The following is a 16,865-nucleotide window of genomic DNA, read 5'->3' as shown; positions in this document are numbered from 1 at the left end:
GGAAAATTATGACCTCTTCCGTCATGCGTCACTTCCTTTCCCGGCGCTAGTCACCCGTACCAGACGTCGCACGTTTTCACCGTGTCAACGCGACAGCAAAACTGGATTTTATTAACACCCAAACAAGACAGAAGCATCTCAGATCGCATTTCTCAAGGACCTAGGTAAGTTGTGGATAAAAAAATTGTTGCTCACTGTTCGACATTTTGCCTTGTGAGGCGAGAGTTGCTAGCGTAAGCTTACCTTAGCTTTAGCTCCGTGACACGTTAGCTAACATCTTATGAGCCGACCGTTTATTGTTTTTTTTTGCAGATTGTGCCTGTTCCTCAGCAATGTCTCGTTTCTTCGCCACCGGGTCTGACAGTGAGTCAGAGGAGTCCTCATCAGCCGATGAGATCGCCCCTAAAGCGCCCGGAACAACGCTCAAGCAGTCAGTGCAGTTATTGCATCACTTATTTGTTGCATTTCGATTTGAAAATCATCTCACAATGCACGTTTGACTGCACAGGTCGCTGCTGCTCAGCGATGATGAGGAGGACACTAAGAGAATCGTGCGCAGTGCCAAAGACAAAAGGTGGGCCCATTTATTTCAAGATTAAACGTGACATTTGGTCTTCATACTTAAAGTATTTGACTTGATTGTATTCCTCAATCATAGGTTTGAGGAGTTGACCAATCTCATCAAGACTATCCGCAATGCCATGAAGATCCGCGACATGGCCAAGTGTTTGGAGGAGTTTGAGCAGTTGTGTCGAGCGTTCCTCAAAAGTAAGAATATAGTGGACAAAGAGGGAGTTCCACCTTTCTACATCCGTCTATTGGCAGACCTGGAGGACTACCTGAATCAGGTATGTTGTTTAATTTCCTTCGCACCCTGCAATTGTGAAAATAATATTTACCCCAATCATATCCACGTGTACTTTCTAAAATACAACATGTATGTGATGTATTAAAATGAGATATGTTTCAGCTTTGGGAGGACAAAGAGGGCAAGAAGAAGATGAACAAGAACAATGCAAAAGCCCTCAGTACACTGCGGCAGAAGATCCGCAAGTACAACCGGGATTACGAGACGGAAATTACTTCTTACAAGGAGGTGAGAAAATGACACGCCACAACATGACACGTTCACAGGACATTAACCTCTCAATATAATTGTTACAGAATCCACAGGAATCTGCAGATGAAGAGGAAGACAAAGGCCCAGATGATTCGGGTAACCTTCTTTTTTTTTTTTTTTTTTTCCTTCTTCAATTTAACACTTACTATTCTGGATTGAGGTGAGGAGTTTTCATTCCCTTGAAAAAGTCACACTAGCAAATATTAATCATCCCTTCGCACGTCAGGGTCGTCCTCTGACAGCGATGGGGATGATGATGATGGTGTGTCTGCTAAAAACTTCTTGAAGAAAAAGCCCGAGGCCACACCGGATGCTAGCAAGTTCCTCAAGTCCGCCAAAGGATCTGGGGTAGGGAGCTGCATTCATTCTTAATTGCTTTCACATCATCACGTCCTCTTCTGTGCTTTTCCCTTTGAAATTATTTGTATGGTTTCAATGTTGTGCTTTGTCCCTTTGCCAGGATGAGTCTTCCTCCAGCGACGACGATGAAGATGATGAAGACTGGGGTTCAGACACCGTGGACTCGGGCAGTGAGAGCTCTGACGACGGCGAGGACAAGAGCGCGTCTCTCGCCATGGTCTTCCTCAAGAAGTGAGTCGGCAATTCGTAATTCCATTCTATGCCCCGCCCCCGAACATCACTTAGAGCGCCTCGCCATGCATTCCAGGGCTCACGCACCCGAGAAGAGCGGCGAAAAGCTGGGGAAGAAGAAGAAGCTGAAGAAGAAAGAGAAGCTGGAGGAGGAGGAAGAGGGAGGCGAGGTGGAGGAGGGAGGCTGGGAGAAGGTCAAGGGAGGCGTCCCTCTCGTCAAGGTAAAGACAAAGACCGCCTTCTGTTTTTCAAAGAAAGCAATCACACGTTTACCTTTGATGGAAACCGACCGTCAGGAGAAGCCCAAGATGTTTGCAAAAGGAACTGAGATCAACACAACTGTGGTGGTGAAGAAGCTCCATGAGATCCTGCAAGCCAGAGGCAAAAAGGGCACTGACAGGTATTCACTCTTCACACTTAAAGGAACAAATTAGAATTGTTCATATCGTTGTTAATTGGAATGTTTGGATGGCGCCCTCGTGTGGACTAAAATAATACCTGCACTTGCTGTGCGCTTTGTTGCTGGTATTAAATTATTCAACATCAGTTTTTATCTGATTAATCGATCAGAATATTCAGTTGTAAAAATATTGGATAGCTGGGACACACTATTAGGTACGTCTAGATAATCTGATGGCTGAAGGCACAAGATTGACAGTGCCATGGATGTTTTGATCGTAAATGCAAATTCCTCTCGGGCAGGACCGGCCAGATTGAACTGCTCCACGCGCTCTCCGCCATCGCTCTCGAGCACAACCTGGGTATGGGCGTCCTGGTTAAAATCAAATTCAACATTGTTGCGTCGCTCTACGATTACAACCCCAACATGGCGACTTATATGAAGGTAGGAAACCAGGATGCTTGAGATTTGATTGACACGTCATGTAATCCTCTCTCATGACTTGCCTGTCTTTTTTTTTTGGTTCCCTTTCAGCCGGAAATGTGGAAGAAATGTCTGGACTGCATAGACGAACTGCTGGACATTCTGTATGACCACAATGACATGTTCATTGGGGAGAACATTGCGGAGGAAAGTGAGAACTTGGCCATCTCAGATCAGGTGTGTGCAGTCTCGCTGATACCATTTTTGCAATTTTTGTAGTCGTGTTTGTAGTTATGTTCTTTTTCCTCTTTCACGTCTTCAGCCTTTCAGGGTTCGCGGCTGCATGTTAACTTTGGTAGAGAGGATGGACGAAGAGTTCACGAAGATCATGCAGAACACAGATCCTCATTCGCAAGGTCAGCGCGCAGCGCTTCCTAGTTAATTTTGTCAACTGACAAATATCGTTGGACTAACGGTTCCGCCTCTGCCCCCGCAGAATACGTGGACAATCTGAAAGACGAAGGGCGCGTGTGCGGCATTATGGACCGCCTGCTCAACTACTTAGAGAACAAGGGCACCACGGAGGAGATTTGCCGTATCTACTTGCACAGAATCATGCACACATACTACAAATTTGATTACAAGGCTCACCGGCGCAGCCTGGGCCTCCAGGCAGAAACTAAGGTAAGAAAAGTAGTATGTTAATTGAATTTGTCTTTGAAGTAAAACCCAACCAATTTAAATATAATCATATCCTTGCCCCCCCCCCCCTCCCCTCAAGAAAAAAAAATCCTAGCTCCGCCAATGGGTGTTCTCAAAATTGCTGTCGCTCAGTCCCAACAGGACCAGGAGGAGAGCGAGGGCGAGGACAGCGCCGTCATCATGGACCGCCTGTGCAAGTTTATCTACGCCAAGGACCGCACCGACCGCATCCGCACGTGCGCCATCCTCTGCCACATTTACCACCACGCGCTGCACTCGCGCTGGTACCAGGCCCGCGACCTGATGCTCATGAGCCACCTGCAGGACAACATCCAGCACGCCGACCCGCCCGTGCAAGTGCGTGCGCTGGTCACACTCGATCCAAGCCACCATTTGTGATGAGTCCATATCAACCGTTTGCATTCCTTTCGCCTAGATCTTGTACAACAGAACTATGGTCCAACTGGGCATCTGCGCCTTCCGTCAAGGCATGATCAAAGACGCCCACAATGCTTTGCTGGACATTCAGTCATCGGGCCGTGCCAAGGAGCTGCTGGGGCAAGGTTTGCTCATGAGGAACATGCAGGAGAGGAACGCCGAGCAGGAGAAGATCGAGAAGCGAAGACAAGTCAGTCGTCACACCGCACACGTTCTCACACACACACACACACACCGAGGTTGTCATCTAACAATCTGAACATGGTGGGAAACACAGCAGGGAAAAGCTTCGACCACAGCGTAATTTTTGAAATATCAGAGAGACCTCTCCTGATTTCTATTTGGTGTTCACCATCAGCTTGCGTGTTCTACCAGGTGCCCTTCCACATGCACATCAACTTGGAGCTGCTGGAGTGCGTGTACCTGGTGTCGGCCATGTTGTTGGAAATCCCCTACATGGCCGCCCACGAGTTTGACGCCCGCCGCCGCATGATCAGCAAGCAGTTCCATCATCAGCTGCGAGTGGGAGAGCGACAGCCGCTACTCGGTAAGTAGAAGACGATTTCCTTCTCGATCGGATCGTTTCTAGGAAAAGAGCATTCAAGTGAACGTTGCGGCTTTTCTTTTTTTCCAGGCCCACCCGAGAGCATGCGCGAGCATGTGGTGGCGGCCAGCAAGGCCATGAAGATGGGCGACTGGCGCACCTGCCACTCCTTCATCATCAATGAGAAGATGAACAGCAAAGTGTGGGACCTGTTCCCCGAGACGCAGCGAGTGCGCGAGATGCTCGTCAGGTTTGCATTTTTCAAAAGGCCTCGTCGTCCAACGCTTTATAAATTGTCACTCAATGACGTGTTGGCGGTTTGTGTAGGAAGATCCAAGAGGAGTCGCTGAGGACGTACCTGTTCACGTACAGCAGTGTGTACGACTCCATCAGGTCAGCTTCTTTAGTTAGACTTTTCTCGTTTGAAAATAAGATGGAAAAATATTTCTTTAAAATATCCTGGAATACATAAATGTCCTGCTGTCCAATTAGTGTCTTTAGTGCCATCTTGTGGTATCTTTCAGAAACGACACAAAACCAATCCAAATTTTTAATATCTGTCTGATTATTTTTTTAGCATGGCAACACTATCTGACATGTTTGAGTTGGAGATAGCAACAGTTCACAGCATCATCAGTAAAATGATCATCAACGAGGAGCTTATGGTAACGTTACATGACTTCTGCCAACTTGTCAAGGATTTCTTTATTTTATTTGATGTATTTATGAATGTGACTTCCCGGGCGGCGACAGGCCTCTCTGGACCAGCCCACGCAGACTGTGGTGATGCACCGCACGGAGCCCACCTCCCTGCAGAACATGGCCCTGCAGCTGGCCGAGAAACTGGGCAGCTTGGTGGAGAACAACGAGCGCGTTTTCGATCTCAAGCAAGGCGTCTACGGTGGATATTTCAACAGAGGTCAGCTCGGTCGCCCTCGAGTTCTTCTCGTAGGTCGCAAAACGATCAGGCCGTTTGATTTCCTAAAAGGTTACATCACGTTCTAAAGACAGTTTTGAAATGGGGAAAATACACTTTAATTGCAGTGATGCATTTTGACGTGGTAAGAAATAATTTTGGCAGACCCTCCCAAAAAATGTCTTTGTTTTTTTTGCGGTGTCACTGGTCTAATTGATTGGCCCTTGCATTACAGATCAGAAAGGCGGATACCAGCAGAAACAGTCGTACCAGAGAGGTACGTCGAGCAAAATTTGTTTGGTATTTCTTGATTTATTCCGGAATAATTGTTCAAATTGTGCCCCTTACGCAGACGGCGGGAAGGGCGGTTACCAGTCCAAACAGGGAGGCTACCAGCGAGGCTACAGAAATCAGAACCAAGGCAACTACTGATTTTGGAAAGGTTACATTCCGTTTTGACGTTAAGCACCACATGGCTGGAAGCTGATCCCGAATCACTTCATTGAAGGAAGTACAGTTTGTTTGACGTTAGCTTGCTTTGTCTGATCAGTTTCAATAATAAATTCTTCAATAGAGCTTACAGTTTCTGCCTTCCTACTGTTTTTGGACACTCTTCTCCAGGATGTCACAAAGAACAAACAAGCAAACAAAAAAACCCCACACTAATTTCAAAGAACACAAGAATGGCACAAAATGAAATAATTTCCAGCTGAACGCCTGATGATTTCTCATACCATGGTTGGGGGATTGCTAGCTGTGCTGAGGTGAGTATCTAATTCGGTGATTCTTAACCTGGGTTCGATCGAACAGTAGGGGTTCGGTGAGTCCGTCTCGGGGGTTTGGCAGATTATGTAAATTCGTGACGACTCGTATCGGAACTGGTCTCGCAAAGGCAACAGCAGAAGTTACACTGATTTGCAGGTATGTAATTTGTTTTGAGTTTATGCCTCGTGTTGGAGATGTTCTTTGAACAACGTGATGTTTATGCATGGCTCATTTTGTGCACCAGTAATAAACATTGATGTCTTGAATTTGAAAAAAATATATTTTTTGACTCAAGAGGAGTTCGGTACCTCTAATAAGGTTAAGAACCACTGATCTAATTGTTCAGTAAACAAAAAACAAAAACAAAAAGTGCTTCAATTAATTCAGTCATTGAATTAAAACAAAAAAACTGGAAAAAAAACCTAAATATAAAATAATAATCGGTGTCTAAGTCATTTTTTAATGTTTTAATTTGAATCATGATTTTAATAAATTCCCATTTCTTGTCAAATTTAATTAATCCATGAGCATCTCATTACATAAAACAAACTCTTTACAATCCAAGTAAGATGCTGCAAGTTGACTCTGTCCCTGGCCCACATTCCTTAAAACCCTTCTATCGTGCTCCCAACTTGAGTCTCCTGCGCAACTCCCGCCTAAGTAGGTCTCGCTCCTTGCGGATACCTTTCAGCACCGTTTGGTTCTCCTGAGCCCTGCGCGCCAAGTACGGCAGCGTGTCGTCCACCGAGCCGTACGGGACCGACTTGTACACGGCGTAACCCTCCTTGGCTACGGAGAAGAAGAGAGTAATTGAGTTGCTATGACAACCACAAGGGACTGTTTTGATGGCGCTAGCTCACCTAACGTAAGGGAAACGTGATCACACATCCCCAGTAGCTGCCCGAAACACACGCGGCCTCTTGATTTGTCTATACCTAGTTCCTCAACACTGATGGTGAAGAATTGAGTGAGAACGTTATCAAGTGAAGTTAGTATAAAGAAATAATAATAATAATCATTTCAGAGAGACTCACCATTTGGCTGCCCGCCTCACCGACTCTTCGTTGTGTGTGGCGACGATGACCCTATAGCGTGTTGGCTCCTCGGCAATGAGCCTTAGCAGAACCTCCAGTAAGCTGTTGTAACTGTAAAAGATGAAATCATCAATATTTTGGATCTTATTTTTGTATTCCAGCCACATTTCAGCTCCCTCACGAAGGGGGGGGAAAAAAAATGTCCTAACTTGTCATTTGTGTCCTCCCAGCTGTCTTGAACCGGATCCGGGCGACCTTCCTTTGCCGCCAGCTTCCTCTCTTTGTCCATGTAGGCTCCTCGTACCAGCTTGACCCCCAAACAGAAGCCTCCTTCCTGGGACTGATTGATCGCCTCCGTGAGGTGTGTCCTTGTTTCCTGAGAGCAAATATTTCAATAAAAACCACTTGACTGTATATTTGCTTTTGTAAGCCTCATAAAGTAATCCTGAGTTTTGATTTTACCTTCAGGTAACACTGGAATGTGTACCAGATCCAGGCGCTGTCTTTGTTGAACTTCTTCATCATTGCCATGGAAACAAGAGACAGTGCGGGGTTCACGTAGGTGTACTCAGCATCGACCAGCACCCGCACTTTGTTCACGCTAGCCTGAAGGACACAAGCCACACATTTTGATTTAATGTTCTTCAAGGACCACACACACAGAACATAATTGGTACCTCGGCTATCCTGTTGAGTCTCCGCAAGCTGCAATGAAAGTGCGCCGCCTCGTTTTCCTCCAAACCGGGGAACTTCACCTCCTCGCCATCCATGGCCCTGACCAGAAGGTCCAAGTCGTATGCTTGTTTTGAAATAATCTTGGTGAGTTTGACCTTGATGCACACAATGAATCACATCCTCCCTTTAGTGAGCATTTCTGTAGAGATCAATGATGGGTTTCCTCCTTTAATTGAGCCAAGGAACTTATCGCTTACACATAGCTCAGGACTGAGCAGGGCTGTGACCTTCAGTTGCATCATGGGATCTTTGCTCCAAGCGTTGCTATGTGACATTCGTACGCATTCCAACATGGCTTCCATATTCTCGTTATATCTCTTCTCTCTAGATGAGTGGTTGAGAATCATAGGTGTCGGTTCGTAATAGCTAAAAAAAAAAAAAAAAGTAATAATAAAAGTGCGGCTTACCCCGTGCTCTCTCCCAGGTCCTCCTCGATGGGAACCGCCAGCATGGGCCTCAGTCCCAGCGTGCTCATCTTCTCCATTGACTCGGAAATCTCCTTCTCGTTCTCGCCGGCCACAAACTGAGCGTATACTGTGGATCTCATCAGCGTGGCGAACACGCGCCTACCCAGAATGCTGCGGGCCGTTGACATCAGCTGCAAAAAGAGTCATTTGACCAGGTTATACTCTCCTGACAGTTTTGAAAGTGAATCTGATACTAGGTGGCTTATATTTAGGTTAGGAGAATTGGAACAGTATAAGAGGGTGTGCACACTTGTGCAACCACATATTTCCTACAACTTAAAAATCAATTGAGTATAAAAATAACAATTACGTCTCACCTTGTTGCAGTTGTTGACCAGCACTGGGAAGGAGCAGAATCGGAAAACAACCAAGGCACGGAACAACTCTTTCAGGCTCTTCACCTGAAACGCACTGGGATCCTCGAAAGCCAAAGAGACGGCCAGGGGTCTCTGCGGCTTATCCGCAGTGACGGCGGCCTGCACCGTCCTCGGGAAGGCGGTCGATTTGAGTCTGGTGGAGAGCAGGTAGAGGCGCGAGGAGAGCAGGCGAGTGCACATCATCTTCCCTGTGTGGAGTTTCCTGCTGGATTCCGCATTGGGTGTATGGCAGTATGCAAGTATGCGACTTGTCAAAACCGGTCCTGTTAAAACAGGTCTGGCAGAAAAAAAGAAAAACCTCCACCTTACCTCAAGTTCATCTAAGGTTAGACGCGTGAGATATTCACATTTGTCAAGCGAATCAGACCCAAAAAAGTTATCTTTCCCCCCTCCTACTAGTCAATGAGTGACAATGAAAATTAGAGCAAACAACAAGTTGACCCTTGGCATTGACCAAAACGAGGACCCTTGGGTAACGTGCTTATTATTATTCATTTATAAAAAAGAAATATTCATTTTAAAAGCAAATATATTTTTGGAATTAACAAGCGTTTATGTAACGATTGAATGAACATATCCTGTTTTTTTTTTTTACCAATGCTGCAAAAGTAGCTCAGCTGTTGCATGAATCTTGCATTAGTTTTTTCTGTAAACTTTTTAGGACCACAAATTTAGGGTTAATTGTCAACACCCGGAATTTGGGTTGAGTTATATATTGAGAGGGAGTCACTTGAAATGTCTTCAGAGGAAATGATTAACATTGCAGCCTCGTTATGTCTGTGAAGGGACTTACGCAATTTTCTGGAACGCGACGTACATTTGGCGGGGGGGGGGGGGGTGGCTCATGACTTCAAATATCGATCTGTTGATTTTTTGATTTTTTTTTACATCACAGTAGCAGCTTATTACGATGCATTAAGGAGCATCGCATCATAGACGCTGCAATGACAGTTTGGTGTTTCTTATTCAAGTGGCCTAAAATGTTGGCGAGTCGATGCATCTATCGATTCATGTAGCCATCTGTATTGTTAGCTTGCTAGCTAGCTAATGTAATGTGCCTTTTTACTGTGCAGTCATACCAAGAAAGAAAAAAAGATGTGACTCATATTTTTAATTCCATGTTCTGCAATGGCTATTTCATCCAAAGTACTATTTACAAATCATTTTTCTATGTCACAATGCATCAAATCTATTACATTATTATTATGCCTAAAAGAGCCATCAAGCCAAAAACAATTCACCATCAAAATGTCCTTTTTGTTTTAGAACACAGCCCCGGTGTTCACATCCAGGAAGGACCCTTGGGTGTGGGGATGCTGATGTCTATATAGTGGCCGGAGGGGGATGCCGAGAGATGGGTGAGGGTCTTGGTGGAGCCGCAGCGGGTAGGAGGTAAAGGGTGGGTAGATGGTTGGGGTAGCGGGAGGGATGACGAGGGGTGGCTCCCGCTGCGGGAGCAGGGAGGGGTGGTGCAGCATCACGTCCGAGCGGTAGGAGCCGGCAGGGGGGAACTGGGGGATTCCGCCCAGCTCCACCGATGGGTACGAGGGGGCCATGTTGTTTTGAGGGTGAGGTGTGGAAGGGAAGCAAGAGGAGGTTTGGAAAGGTAGGGAGGAAGAGGAGTGGTGGGGGAAGGGGGTCGAAAAACTCGGGGATTGATTTTGCTGGGTCAGATTGGAGAGGTGAAGAGCCTGGCTTGGGAAGGACAGGTTCTGCATGGGCGCTGGAAAAGCAAAGGGCGCTGGGGGGGCACCCAGAGGGGGCTCAGGGATTGAAGTGAGATTAGTCGGATAAATGAAGGCTTCCGAAGTTTGCTTAGCGGGTGAATTGCGGCCACTGGAAATGTTGTCATCTTGTTGCACGAGTAGGGACATTTGCTCCTGAGACTGACACGGAGGAAAAGAGGTGTCGAGTTCCGGGTTGGTTTGCGTGTGATAGGAGGGTGAAGAGGAAGATGACGGTGGGGTGGGGAAGGTGAAGGCTGTCTGCTGCAAAGATGGCGAGGTGGTGGAGGAGGAGAGGACGGTGGGGTAGTCACCGGGAGGTTCGGATGGGTCGGACGGGAAGGGGGAGGGCTGAGGGAGAGGAACGAAGGTAGGCGAGCCGGTTGCCTGGAAGGATGTGGTGAAGCCTGCCTCGCTCAGGGAGTCAGAACTACGAGGGGAGCAGACATGACCGGTTACATGCTGATGCAACTTCAATTCTAATATTTGCTGCTTGTACTTACCTTTCAATTATAGTATTTGTGACCTCGCTTATGTCTGGAATCTGGGAGGCCATGAAGGCCTCGGCGAGGTCCAGAGGCTGTTCCGGGACGAGGGTGTCCTGGAACCCACGCGAGGGGTCGGCGGACATTCGGGGCAGAGAGGCCAACGCGAGGGCCTGCAGGTCTGCTCCGGTTATGTTGGGATGGTGCTGAGTGGAGTCACGTGGATCGCAGTTCCCTGTGGAGGTTAGGAGGCATGCTTGATATACGGCAGTAGGTGTTAAAGGGGGTCCCTGGACCCAAAAGGTTTGAGTCTGCCAACTGACCTATAGGCACACATTCCGACACGTCTGCTAATTTCCGCTTCTGTCTTGCATCTCTTTGTCTAGAAAAAAAAAAAAAAAGAGACAAAAATTCGAAACAGAACGTGTGTGCGGACAAGAATCAAGCGTGTCTTTATCGTGAATTACTTTTTGCTATTCATCCCTTCCTCCCGGAATCCTTTGGCAAAAGGGTTGGAGCTGATCTTCAGCTCTGTAATCTGCAATCCCCCCCCCACCCAAAAAATATGAAGACGTAAACAACAGTTAGCAAAAAAGGTTAGCGTCGACGAGGTGGTGTGAACGTACCTTGCTGTTCTGGTAGGCAGTGACTGTGATAAACTGGGTCTCAGGGAAGACAAAGGAGTGCTGCCCTCCGCCCCAACTCAGCATGTCCCGGGCCTCGATCACGTGCACTCTCGGCTGGTAGCGATGAAGTGAGTGGAGGATGATCTGGAAAAAAGGACGGTTAAAAATCTTTGAGATCATGTTTCATAGCATAAAAAAAGAACTCTGTAAATCCTGGACAGTTTTGCTCTCCTTACATGTCCATGCGTGTCCAGTGTGTTGTTGGTGAGCTTGGCATAGTGAAAGGAAACGCTGCGGCTCTGCCAGTGAGCTCCAGTGGCGGGGGAATCCGGGTGGATGAACACGCGGTCCGGCAGCCTGTCTTCGGCCCCGCCCACCGCCTGCCATCCACCTCCTTGGAAGCGATAGCGGGAGTTGTCCATTGGGATGATGTCCAGGAGGAGGATGTAGCGTAGAGATGGGTTCAGGCCCGACACTTTCAACTTCATACCCGGAAACATTCGTCTTGGATGAAGGGAAGATGGAGGTTAGGTCAAAGTTGAATTACCATTCAATTCAAATAAGTTGACATCTTTCCGCCACTCACCTTCCCTTTTTGGTGATGATCATCTCCGTTCCCACTGAGCTGAACTGCTTCCACAGGGACGAGTTCTCCAGGTCCATCTTCACCTCGTCTTTTTGCGTTTGGGCCGTCGCCTCGTGGAGGACGGGCGGGGGTGCCAAAAGCCTCGCGGGCGGCGGGGCTTTGGCCACCCGATCACACGTGGACGGGAACAATGGCATGTGGGCGGCGGGCTTCCGATCTTTGGCAAATACAGAGAAACATTGGGAATGAGCCCAACTGGAATGTGAAAGAGGGAGCACATCACTTTATTCTGGCTCCCTCTACTGGCTGCTTGTGCAATTTAAAGTTGGTTTGAAGATGAAGAAGTACTCAAGACACAAAACTGAGTCATGTGGGTTTGAATGAGCCTCTCACCTCTATAGAAGCGGTCTCCAATCCTCTGAGGGCCCAAAGCTAAACCGGGGTACACGTCCACTCCAAGCATCATGTGCTCTTCAACTGAGCCAAAGTAGCAGCAGCACTTCTCCCCACTGCTCTTCTTTATTTTTTTTCCTTTTTGCTTCTGCTCCAGTTTGCGTGACGGCCAGGCTTTCAGCAAATGCCTTGGGTGTGATTGCGCTCTGTTATATAGGTGTGTGGTTGCTAACACTCTGAGGCCAAATGGTCACATTTTCACACCGAGCTCGTCGACACCCCACATTCTAACTGCCTCTATTCATTTGAATTAATTGACCTTTGAGCCTTGTAATCACAAAGGCCTCTCGTCATTCCAGATCAATAAATATCAAATATCAAGCATTGTATTTGCAAATTCAAATTTGGGGTGGAGTTCTTTGTGACATAAAACTTTTATTTGTTCATGGTACGGCAAGCTAATGCTAAATATCTTTGAGAAAACCTCCTTTGGCCAAACCGCATTTGGGAAATACAATATAACTTGTCATATGTTGCGGTCCAGTTTTGAAGAGACAGGACAGATGACAAAGAGGAAAACCTCGTTTACAAGCAGATCCCCTGCAGCTCACTGATGGCTCGATGACACGGTTCTTCCTCTCAGCTGCGTGTCCTCGGTAGGGAGTCTTTGGCTCTTAGTAGGAGAGGAAGCCAATTGGGCAGCTGGCTGCAATTTGGTCAGCGTTGAAATGTTGATGGCCGATGTTTGAATTACTAGTAACAATTCGGGTTTTTTTTTAAACCACAAAAATGTGGCATTTGAACACACGTGTGTGTGTGAACTTTTTATATCCGTTCGGTATAACATTAGAAAGTGTCACACAATACCAATTATTGTCATCCTCATAAAGGAATGTTTTCAATGTTGCTAACGTACCTCATAAAAGTGTGTTTTGTTCCTTATGACGGAATCCATTTCTTCTTAAATTGCTTCTATTGCTAAAAATAAACATGAAAATATTTGTATGTATATTCTGCTGGCTGTGAAGGTTTAAGTTCAACTTGCAATGTTTGTTTTTTTTCCTTTCCCCCTACTCCTTTTCTTCTTCTACAGATACCCCACACCTTGTTCTCAAACTAGAAAAGTGACATCTGCTCGCAGGGATCATTTTCCTGTCAAATATTGGATGGAACTTGATAAATGTTTAGAAGAACGAGTTCAATCCAGCAAAGTGTGTTGCTGTGTGCACCGGCGACAACTGGAGTCAGGTAACCGCTAGGAGAGTCAATATTGTTGTAGTTGTTGTTTTCTCTGTCCATTTGTCTGTTTAAAGGCTTGAGGGGAGGTGACAGTGTAAGTGTCTTCTACTAATACTTTTACAAACAGGTGGGTACATGTAACGGCCAATAATGTGGGTGCAATTTGCGTTGCTGTTTTAAAGCTGCTTACGTTGGGAGAAAAGTCGGGTAGTGAGTAGGGCATTAAGTGCATTAAGCATTAACGCTATCCTGCTCTTTGACATGCAAGTGCTAAGTAGTTTGAAGTAAATCTTTCTTTGACTAATGAGGTCAATAAGTCATGACACTAAAAACACAGGTCTATGATTTAGTGCAATCATGGATTTTTCAACCAGGTCTATGATTTAGTGGAATTATGGATCCTTCAATTCACTTGAGGTTTTTTTTACTGTATGAAGTTGTGGGAATAATAATATAGAATAACATTGAAAAAATGTTTGTTTTCCCGCGTCTGCTGTTGATAGAAATAGTGTACAGGAAATAAATTCACCTTTTTAAAATTGATCAAAGTATGTTTGAGCTGTTTCAATGGAAAACGTGGAATAGTTCGAAAAAAAAAAAAATGAATGTCAGAGTGAAAAGCGAAAGGGCTCCCGTGGTAATGGTGGGGGCCGAACTGCAGATGGCGCTAATGCGCTAACTACCGAAGAAGAAACTGGCGGAAACGGTCAAGGTGTTCGTCCGTATTCTGTGATTTTAAACAGATGTCATTCTGTCAGGAATGGAAGACGAGGTAGAAAACACAACGTAAGAGACTAAATTATTTGCACTTTTTCAAGTATTTTAACACGTACATTTGATACACGTCTTTATCGTTTTCATTGAAGCAATGAGTGTAATTCTGTAGACTGCAAAAGTACGGCGTAATTAACGACACCTGGCTGTAAACATCGATAAACGGAGAGGCACCGTCGCTAATGCTCTTAGTAATAACTACAAAAATGAAAAACAGTCTCTTATACACTGCTGTACTCATTTTAACAGATATCTGGTTTTAAATGTGGGGAATAAAAAAAGTTGAAAACCAAATAAATGTTCAAGCAAAGCACGGGTACCTAACTTCATCACAGCATCAAAGTACCTGTAATGAAGTATATGTTTTTTCTTTCACTGTATTGAGCAGTATTAGTTCTATTTTTCTGGAGATTAACTAATCTCGGGGTAATATTTGACCAAACGCTCTCCTTTCAAAAGCACATTAAGAATATAACCAGAATAGCATTTTTTCACCTTCGTAATATTGCTAAGATTCGCCCAATCCTCTCGACCGGTGATGCCGAAATTATTATACATGCATTTATCACGTCGCGCCTGGACTACTGTAATGCATTATTCTCTGGTCTTCCCAAGTCCAGCATCAAAAGTCTACAGTTAGTACAAAATGCTGCTGCAAGGCTGCTCTCACGGACAAGAAAATTTGATCACATTACCCCAATATTAGCCAATTTACACTGGCTCCCGGTCCATTTAAGATGTGACTTCAAGGTTCTTCTATTAACCTATAAATCATTGCATGGCTTAGCGCCTTCATATCTCGTCGACTTAGTTGTTCCTTATGTTCCGTCTCGTAACCTTCGTTCGCAAAACGCTAGTCTTTTAGTGACACCGAGGGCCAAGAAAATGTCTGCAGGGGCTAGAGCATTTTCTATTCGGGCTCCAGAGCTCTGGAATGCCCTGCCAATGGATATTAGAACTGCTACCTCAGTAGAAATATTTAAGACACGTTTAAAGACGTATTTTTATGATGTGGCCTTTAATTAACCTGTAGTAGCCGATTCGGCTGGAGTTTGTTTTTGCTCCCTCTCCCCGACCCCACTCCCCCCACCCCTCCCCGGCTGGGGAGGTGGTTAGGTGACACCCAAGCTGACGACGGCTATCTAGATTCTCGTGGACCAATTCAGCATGAGGGATCTGCAGCGGAATACCCTCCTAGAGGACACTGCCAGGACAATCGAAGGCACCTCCGACAGCTCTTCGCTTTGGCCTGGACATCCACTTTTTGATTTCCATATGATGTATTTTATGTACCCTCTTTGCATCCATTGCAGCCTGGTGATCCTGAAAGGGGGATCCTTCCATCTGTGGTCCCTTCTCAAGGTTTCTCATTTTTCCCCTGGTAGGGGTTTTTGAGTTTTTCCTTGCCCTTTTGGGAGCCCAAGATCAGGGGATGCTTTGAGAATAATTGTCAATTGATTGTCTATGTGAAGCCCTTTGAGACTGCTTGTGATTTAGGGCTATACAAATAAACTTGACTTGACTTGACTTGACTAGTGCAAGGAGTTCAATCGCCAGCTACAAGTAACCTGTAATGAAGTATTTGTTTTGTTTTTGTTTAACTCTATTGAGCAGTATTATTTCTTTTTTTCTGTAGTGCAAGGAGTTCAATAACTTTGTCTCCAGCAGGTGTCGCCTTTTGTCGTTACCATGGGAGGACGTACTGGTTGCACATATTTTATCCTATTTACCTTTGAGACAGCTTGTGGCCTTGCAAAGAGTGAGCAAGGAATTCCAAACGCTCATTCGACTCTTCTTTGCCAAAAGCACGAGTCTTGAGCTTGTAAGTAGTCATATTTTTTCCCCTTTCTCTCTTTTTCATGTGACTGTCCAACAGGGCTGGACAAACGTTTTTGTAGATGACGTAAAAAAAAAACAAAAAAAACCCCAAACAAACAAGAATAATAAGCCGTTCTTTATTAAATATTATTTTACAAACTGAACCCATTATTTTTTGCAAGGTTGGACCTTGCGTTCCAAAGGAGGCTTTTCACTCTCTGGTAAAGGACAACACCGGTCTCCTCAAGCTGTCACTTGAAAGCTGCTCCTCCTGGCTGACGGACGAAGAGCTGCTCCCCGTGGTCAGCCGGAATCGGCGTCTGCTGACCGTGGACTTGAGCGACTGCGTGGGCCTTAGCCGCCACTCACTGGGGGCCTTGTCTTTGACTTGCTTACACCTACGGCATCTCGCCGTGGCCCGCTGCGAATTCGTGGATGGCCCGTCCCTGCGCAGCCTGGCCGACCACTGCGGGGAGTTGCGCTTGCTTGACCTCAGCGGCTGTTCCCGGCTGAAGGATGACTCCATCTGCTACCTGGCCAAGAAGTGTGTGCGGTTAGCCTTTCTGTCTTTGGCGGTCAATGAAAGCATCACAGGTGAGGCGGTGGAGGAAGTCGCCAAAAACTGCAGGGGCCTCGAGCATCTGGACCTGAGTTGCTGCCTGCGGGTTAGGGACCAAGCAATCAGGTATTATTATTTTTGAATGATTT

The 16,865-nt window shown here is 46.0% G+C and overlaps 4 protein-coding genes and 1 long non-coding RNA gene across 15 annotated transcripts in view; 3 read left to right on the top strand and 2 right to left on the bottom strand.

The window, feature by feature from the left end:
• Positions 1 to 27: 27 nt before the first annotated feature.
• On the top strand, positions 28 to 5,714 carry eif3c (eukaryotic translation initiation factor 3, subunit C). 2 transcript variants are annotated; one of them, XM_085903186.1, is made up of 23 exons: positions 28 to 164; positions 313 to 430; positions 509 to 574; positions 659 to 848; positions 971 to 1,096; positions 1,165 to 1,216; positions 1,347 to 1,468; positions 1,581 to 1,711; positions 1,788 to 1,932; positions 2,008 to 2,111; positions 2,414 to 2,555; positions 2,646 to 2,771; positions 2,857 to 2,950; positions 3,031 to 3,218; positions 3,369 to 3,593; positions 3,673 to 3,864; positions 4,050 to 4,221; positions 4,309 to 4,468; positions 4,546 to 4,611; positions 4,796 to 4,883; positions 4,972 to 5,137; positions 5,370 to 5,411; positions 5,487 to 5,714. In XM_085903186.1, the coding sequence occupies exons 2-23, from the start codon at positions 333 to 335 to the stop codon at positions 5,564 to 5,566; spliced, it is 2,775 nt and encodes a 924-aa protein (XP_085759312.1). In that variant the 5' UTR covers positions 28 to 164; positions 313 to 332; the 3' UTR covers positions 5,567 to 5,714. The 2 variants fall into 2 exon arrangements, with proteins under 2 accessions (XP_085759312.1, XP_085759311.1); XM_085903185.1 differs by having other exon boundaries at positions 5,370 to 5,714.
• Positions 5,230 to 8,843, bottom strand: prodh2 (proline dehydrogenase 2). Its single transcript, XM_085903196.1, has 10 exons — positions 8,822 to 8,843; positions 8,453 to 8,717; positions 8,076 to 8,266; positions 7,866 to 7,992; positions 7,611 to 7,763; positions 7,396 to 7,539; positions 7,143 to 7,309; positions 6,934 to 7,044; positions 6,760 to 6,848; positions 5,230 to 6,688 (listed from the first exon to the last, which is right to left on the bottom strand). Exons 1-10 carry the CDS (start codon positions 8,830 to 8,832, stop codon positions 6,516 to 6,518), a joined length of 1,431 nt encoding a protein of 476 aa, XP_085759322.1. The 5' UTR covers positions 8,833 to 8,843; the 3' UTR covers positions 5,230 to 6,515.
• LOC147039824 (uncharacterized) lies at positions 7,406 to 9,310 on the top strand. Its single transcript, XR_015063269.1, has 3 exons — positions 7,406 to 7,752; positions 8,093 to 8,290; positions 8,463 to 9,310. It is a non-coding gene; the product is annotated as an uncharacterized LOC147039824 (long non-coding RNA).
• Positions 9,311 to 9,619: 309 nt separating this feature from the next.
• Positions 9,620 to 13,196, bottom strand: tbx6 (T-box transcription factor 6). The gene is made up of 8 exons (XM_085903190.1): positions 12,327 to 13,196; positions 11,934 to 12,150; positions 11,584 to 11,851; positions 11,348 to 11,491; positions 11,189 to 11,259; positions 11,045 to 11,103; positions 10,740 to 10,956; positions 9,620 to 10,666 (listed from the first exon to the last, which is right to left on the bottom strand). Exons 1-8 carry the CDS (start codon positions 12,397 to 12,399, stop codon positions 9,775 to 9,777), a joined length of 1,941 nt encoding a protein of 646 aa, XP_085759316.1. The 5' UTR covers positions 12,400 to 13,196; the 3' UTR covers positions 9,620 to 9,774.
• The window catches only part of fbxl15 (F-box and leucine-rich repeat protein 15), an 80,480-nt gene continuing 76,728 nt past the window's right edge, over positions 13,114 to 16,865 (top strand). For 6 of the 10 annotated variants that reach the window (XM_085903207.1, XM_085903206.1, XM_085903205.1 and 3 more), the window contains exons 1-3: positions 13,114 to 13,574; positions 16,005 to 16,161; positions 16,340 to 16,842. In XM_085903207.1, coding sequence (XP_085759333.1) covers positions 13,507 to 13,574; positions 16,005 to 16,161; positions 16,340 to 16,842 — 728 coding nt within the window. In that variant the 5' untranslated portion in view covers positions 13,114 to 13,506. Of the gene's footprint in view, positions 13,575 to 13,594; positions 14,352 to 15,897; positions 15,918 to 16,004; positions 16,162 to 16,339; positions 16,843 to 16,865 lie in introns of those variants that run through there. The other 4 variants (XM_085903208.1, XM_085903209.1, XM_085903210.1 and 1 more) reach the window with 4 other exon arrangements.

Source organism: Syngnathus leptorhynchus, chromosome 22 (assembly GCF_054491065.1).
Source record: "Syngnathus leptorhynchus isolate UIUO chromosome 22, UIUO_Slep, whole genome shotgun sequence".
Classification (NCBI taxonomy): domain Eukaryota; kingdom Metazoa; phylum Chordata; class Actinopteri; order Syngnathiformes; family Syngnathidae; genus Syngnathus; species Syngnathus leptorhynchus.
Note: the sequence above shows the minus strand (reverse complement) of the source record. Positions and strands in the feature narration are given on the sequence as shown.

What these genes read in the sequence shown, in the direction of transcription:
- eif3c (XM_085903185.1), top strand. Translation starts at nt 333, where the DNA reads ATGTCTCGTTTCTTCGCCACCGGGTCTGACAGTGAGTCAGAGGAGTCC. An exon ending in AGATCGAGAAGCGAAGACAA is followed by an intron (nt 3,865 to 4,049) that starts GTCAGTCGTCAC and finishes GTGTTCTACCAG; the next exon opens with GTGCCCTTCCACATGCACAT. An exon ending in CGGTGGATATTTCAACAGAG is followed by an intron (nt 5,138 to 5,369) that starts GTCAGCTCGGTC and finishes CTTGCATTACAG; the next exon opens with ATCAGAAAGGCGGATACCAG.
- prodh2 (XM_085903196.1), bottom strand. An exon ending in GACTCAACAGGATAGCCGAG is followed by an intron (nt 7,540 to 7,610) that starts GTACCAATTATG and finishes TGTGTCCTTCAG; the next exon opens with GCTAGCGTGAACAAAGTGCG. An exon ending in GTGAGGCGGGCAGCCAAATG is followed by an intron (nt 6,849 to 6,933) that starts GTGAGTCTCTCT and finishes CTTCACCATCAG; the next exon opens with TGTTGAGGAACTAGGTATAG.
- tbx6 (XM_085903190.1), bottom strand. Translation starts at nt 12,399, where the DNA reads ATGATGCTTGGAGTGGACGTGTACCCCGGTTTAGCTTTGGGCCCTCAG. An exon ending in TGGAGACCGCTTCTATAGAG is followed by an intron (nt 12,151 to 12,326) that starts GTGAGAGGCTCA and finishes TATTTGCCAAAG; the next exon opens with ATCGGAAGCCCGCCGCCCAC. An exon ending in ATCATCACCAAAAAGGGAAG is followed by an intron (nt 11,852 to 11,933) that starts GTGAGTGGCGGA and finishes CCTTCATCCAAG; the next exon opens with ACGAATGTTTCCGGGTATGA.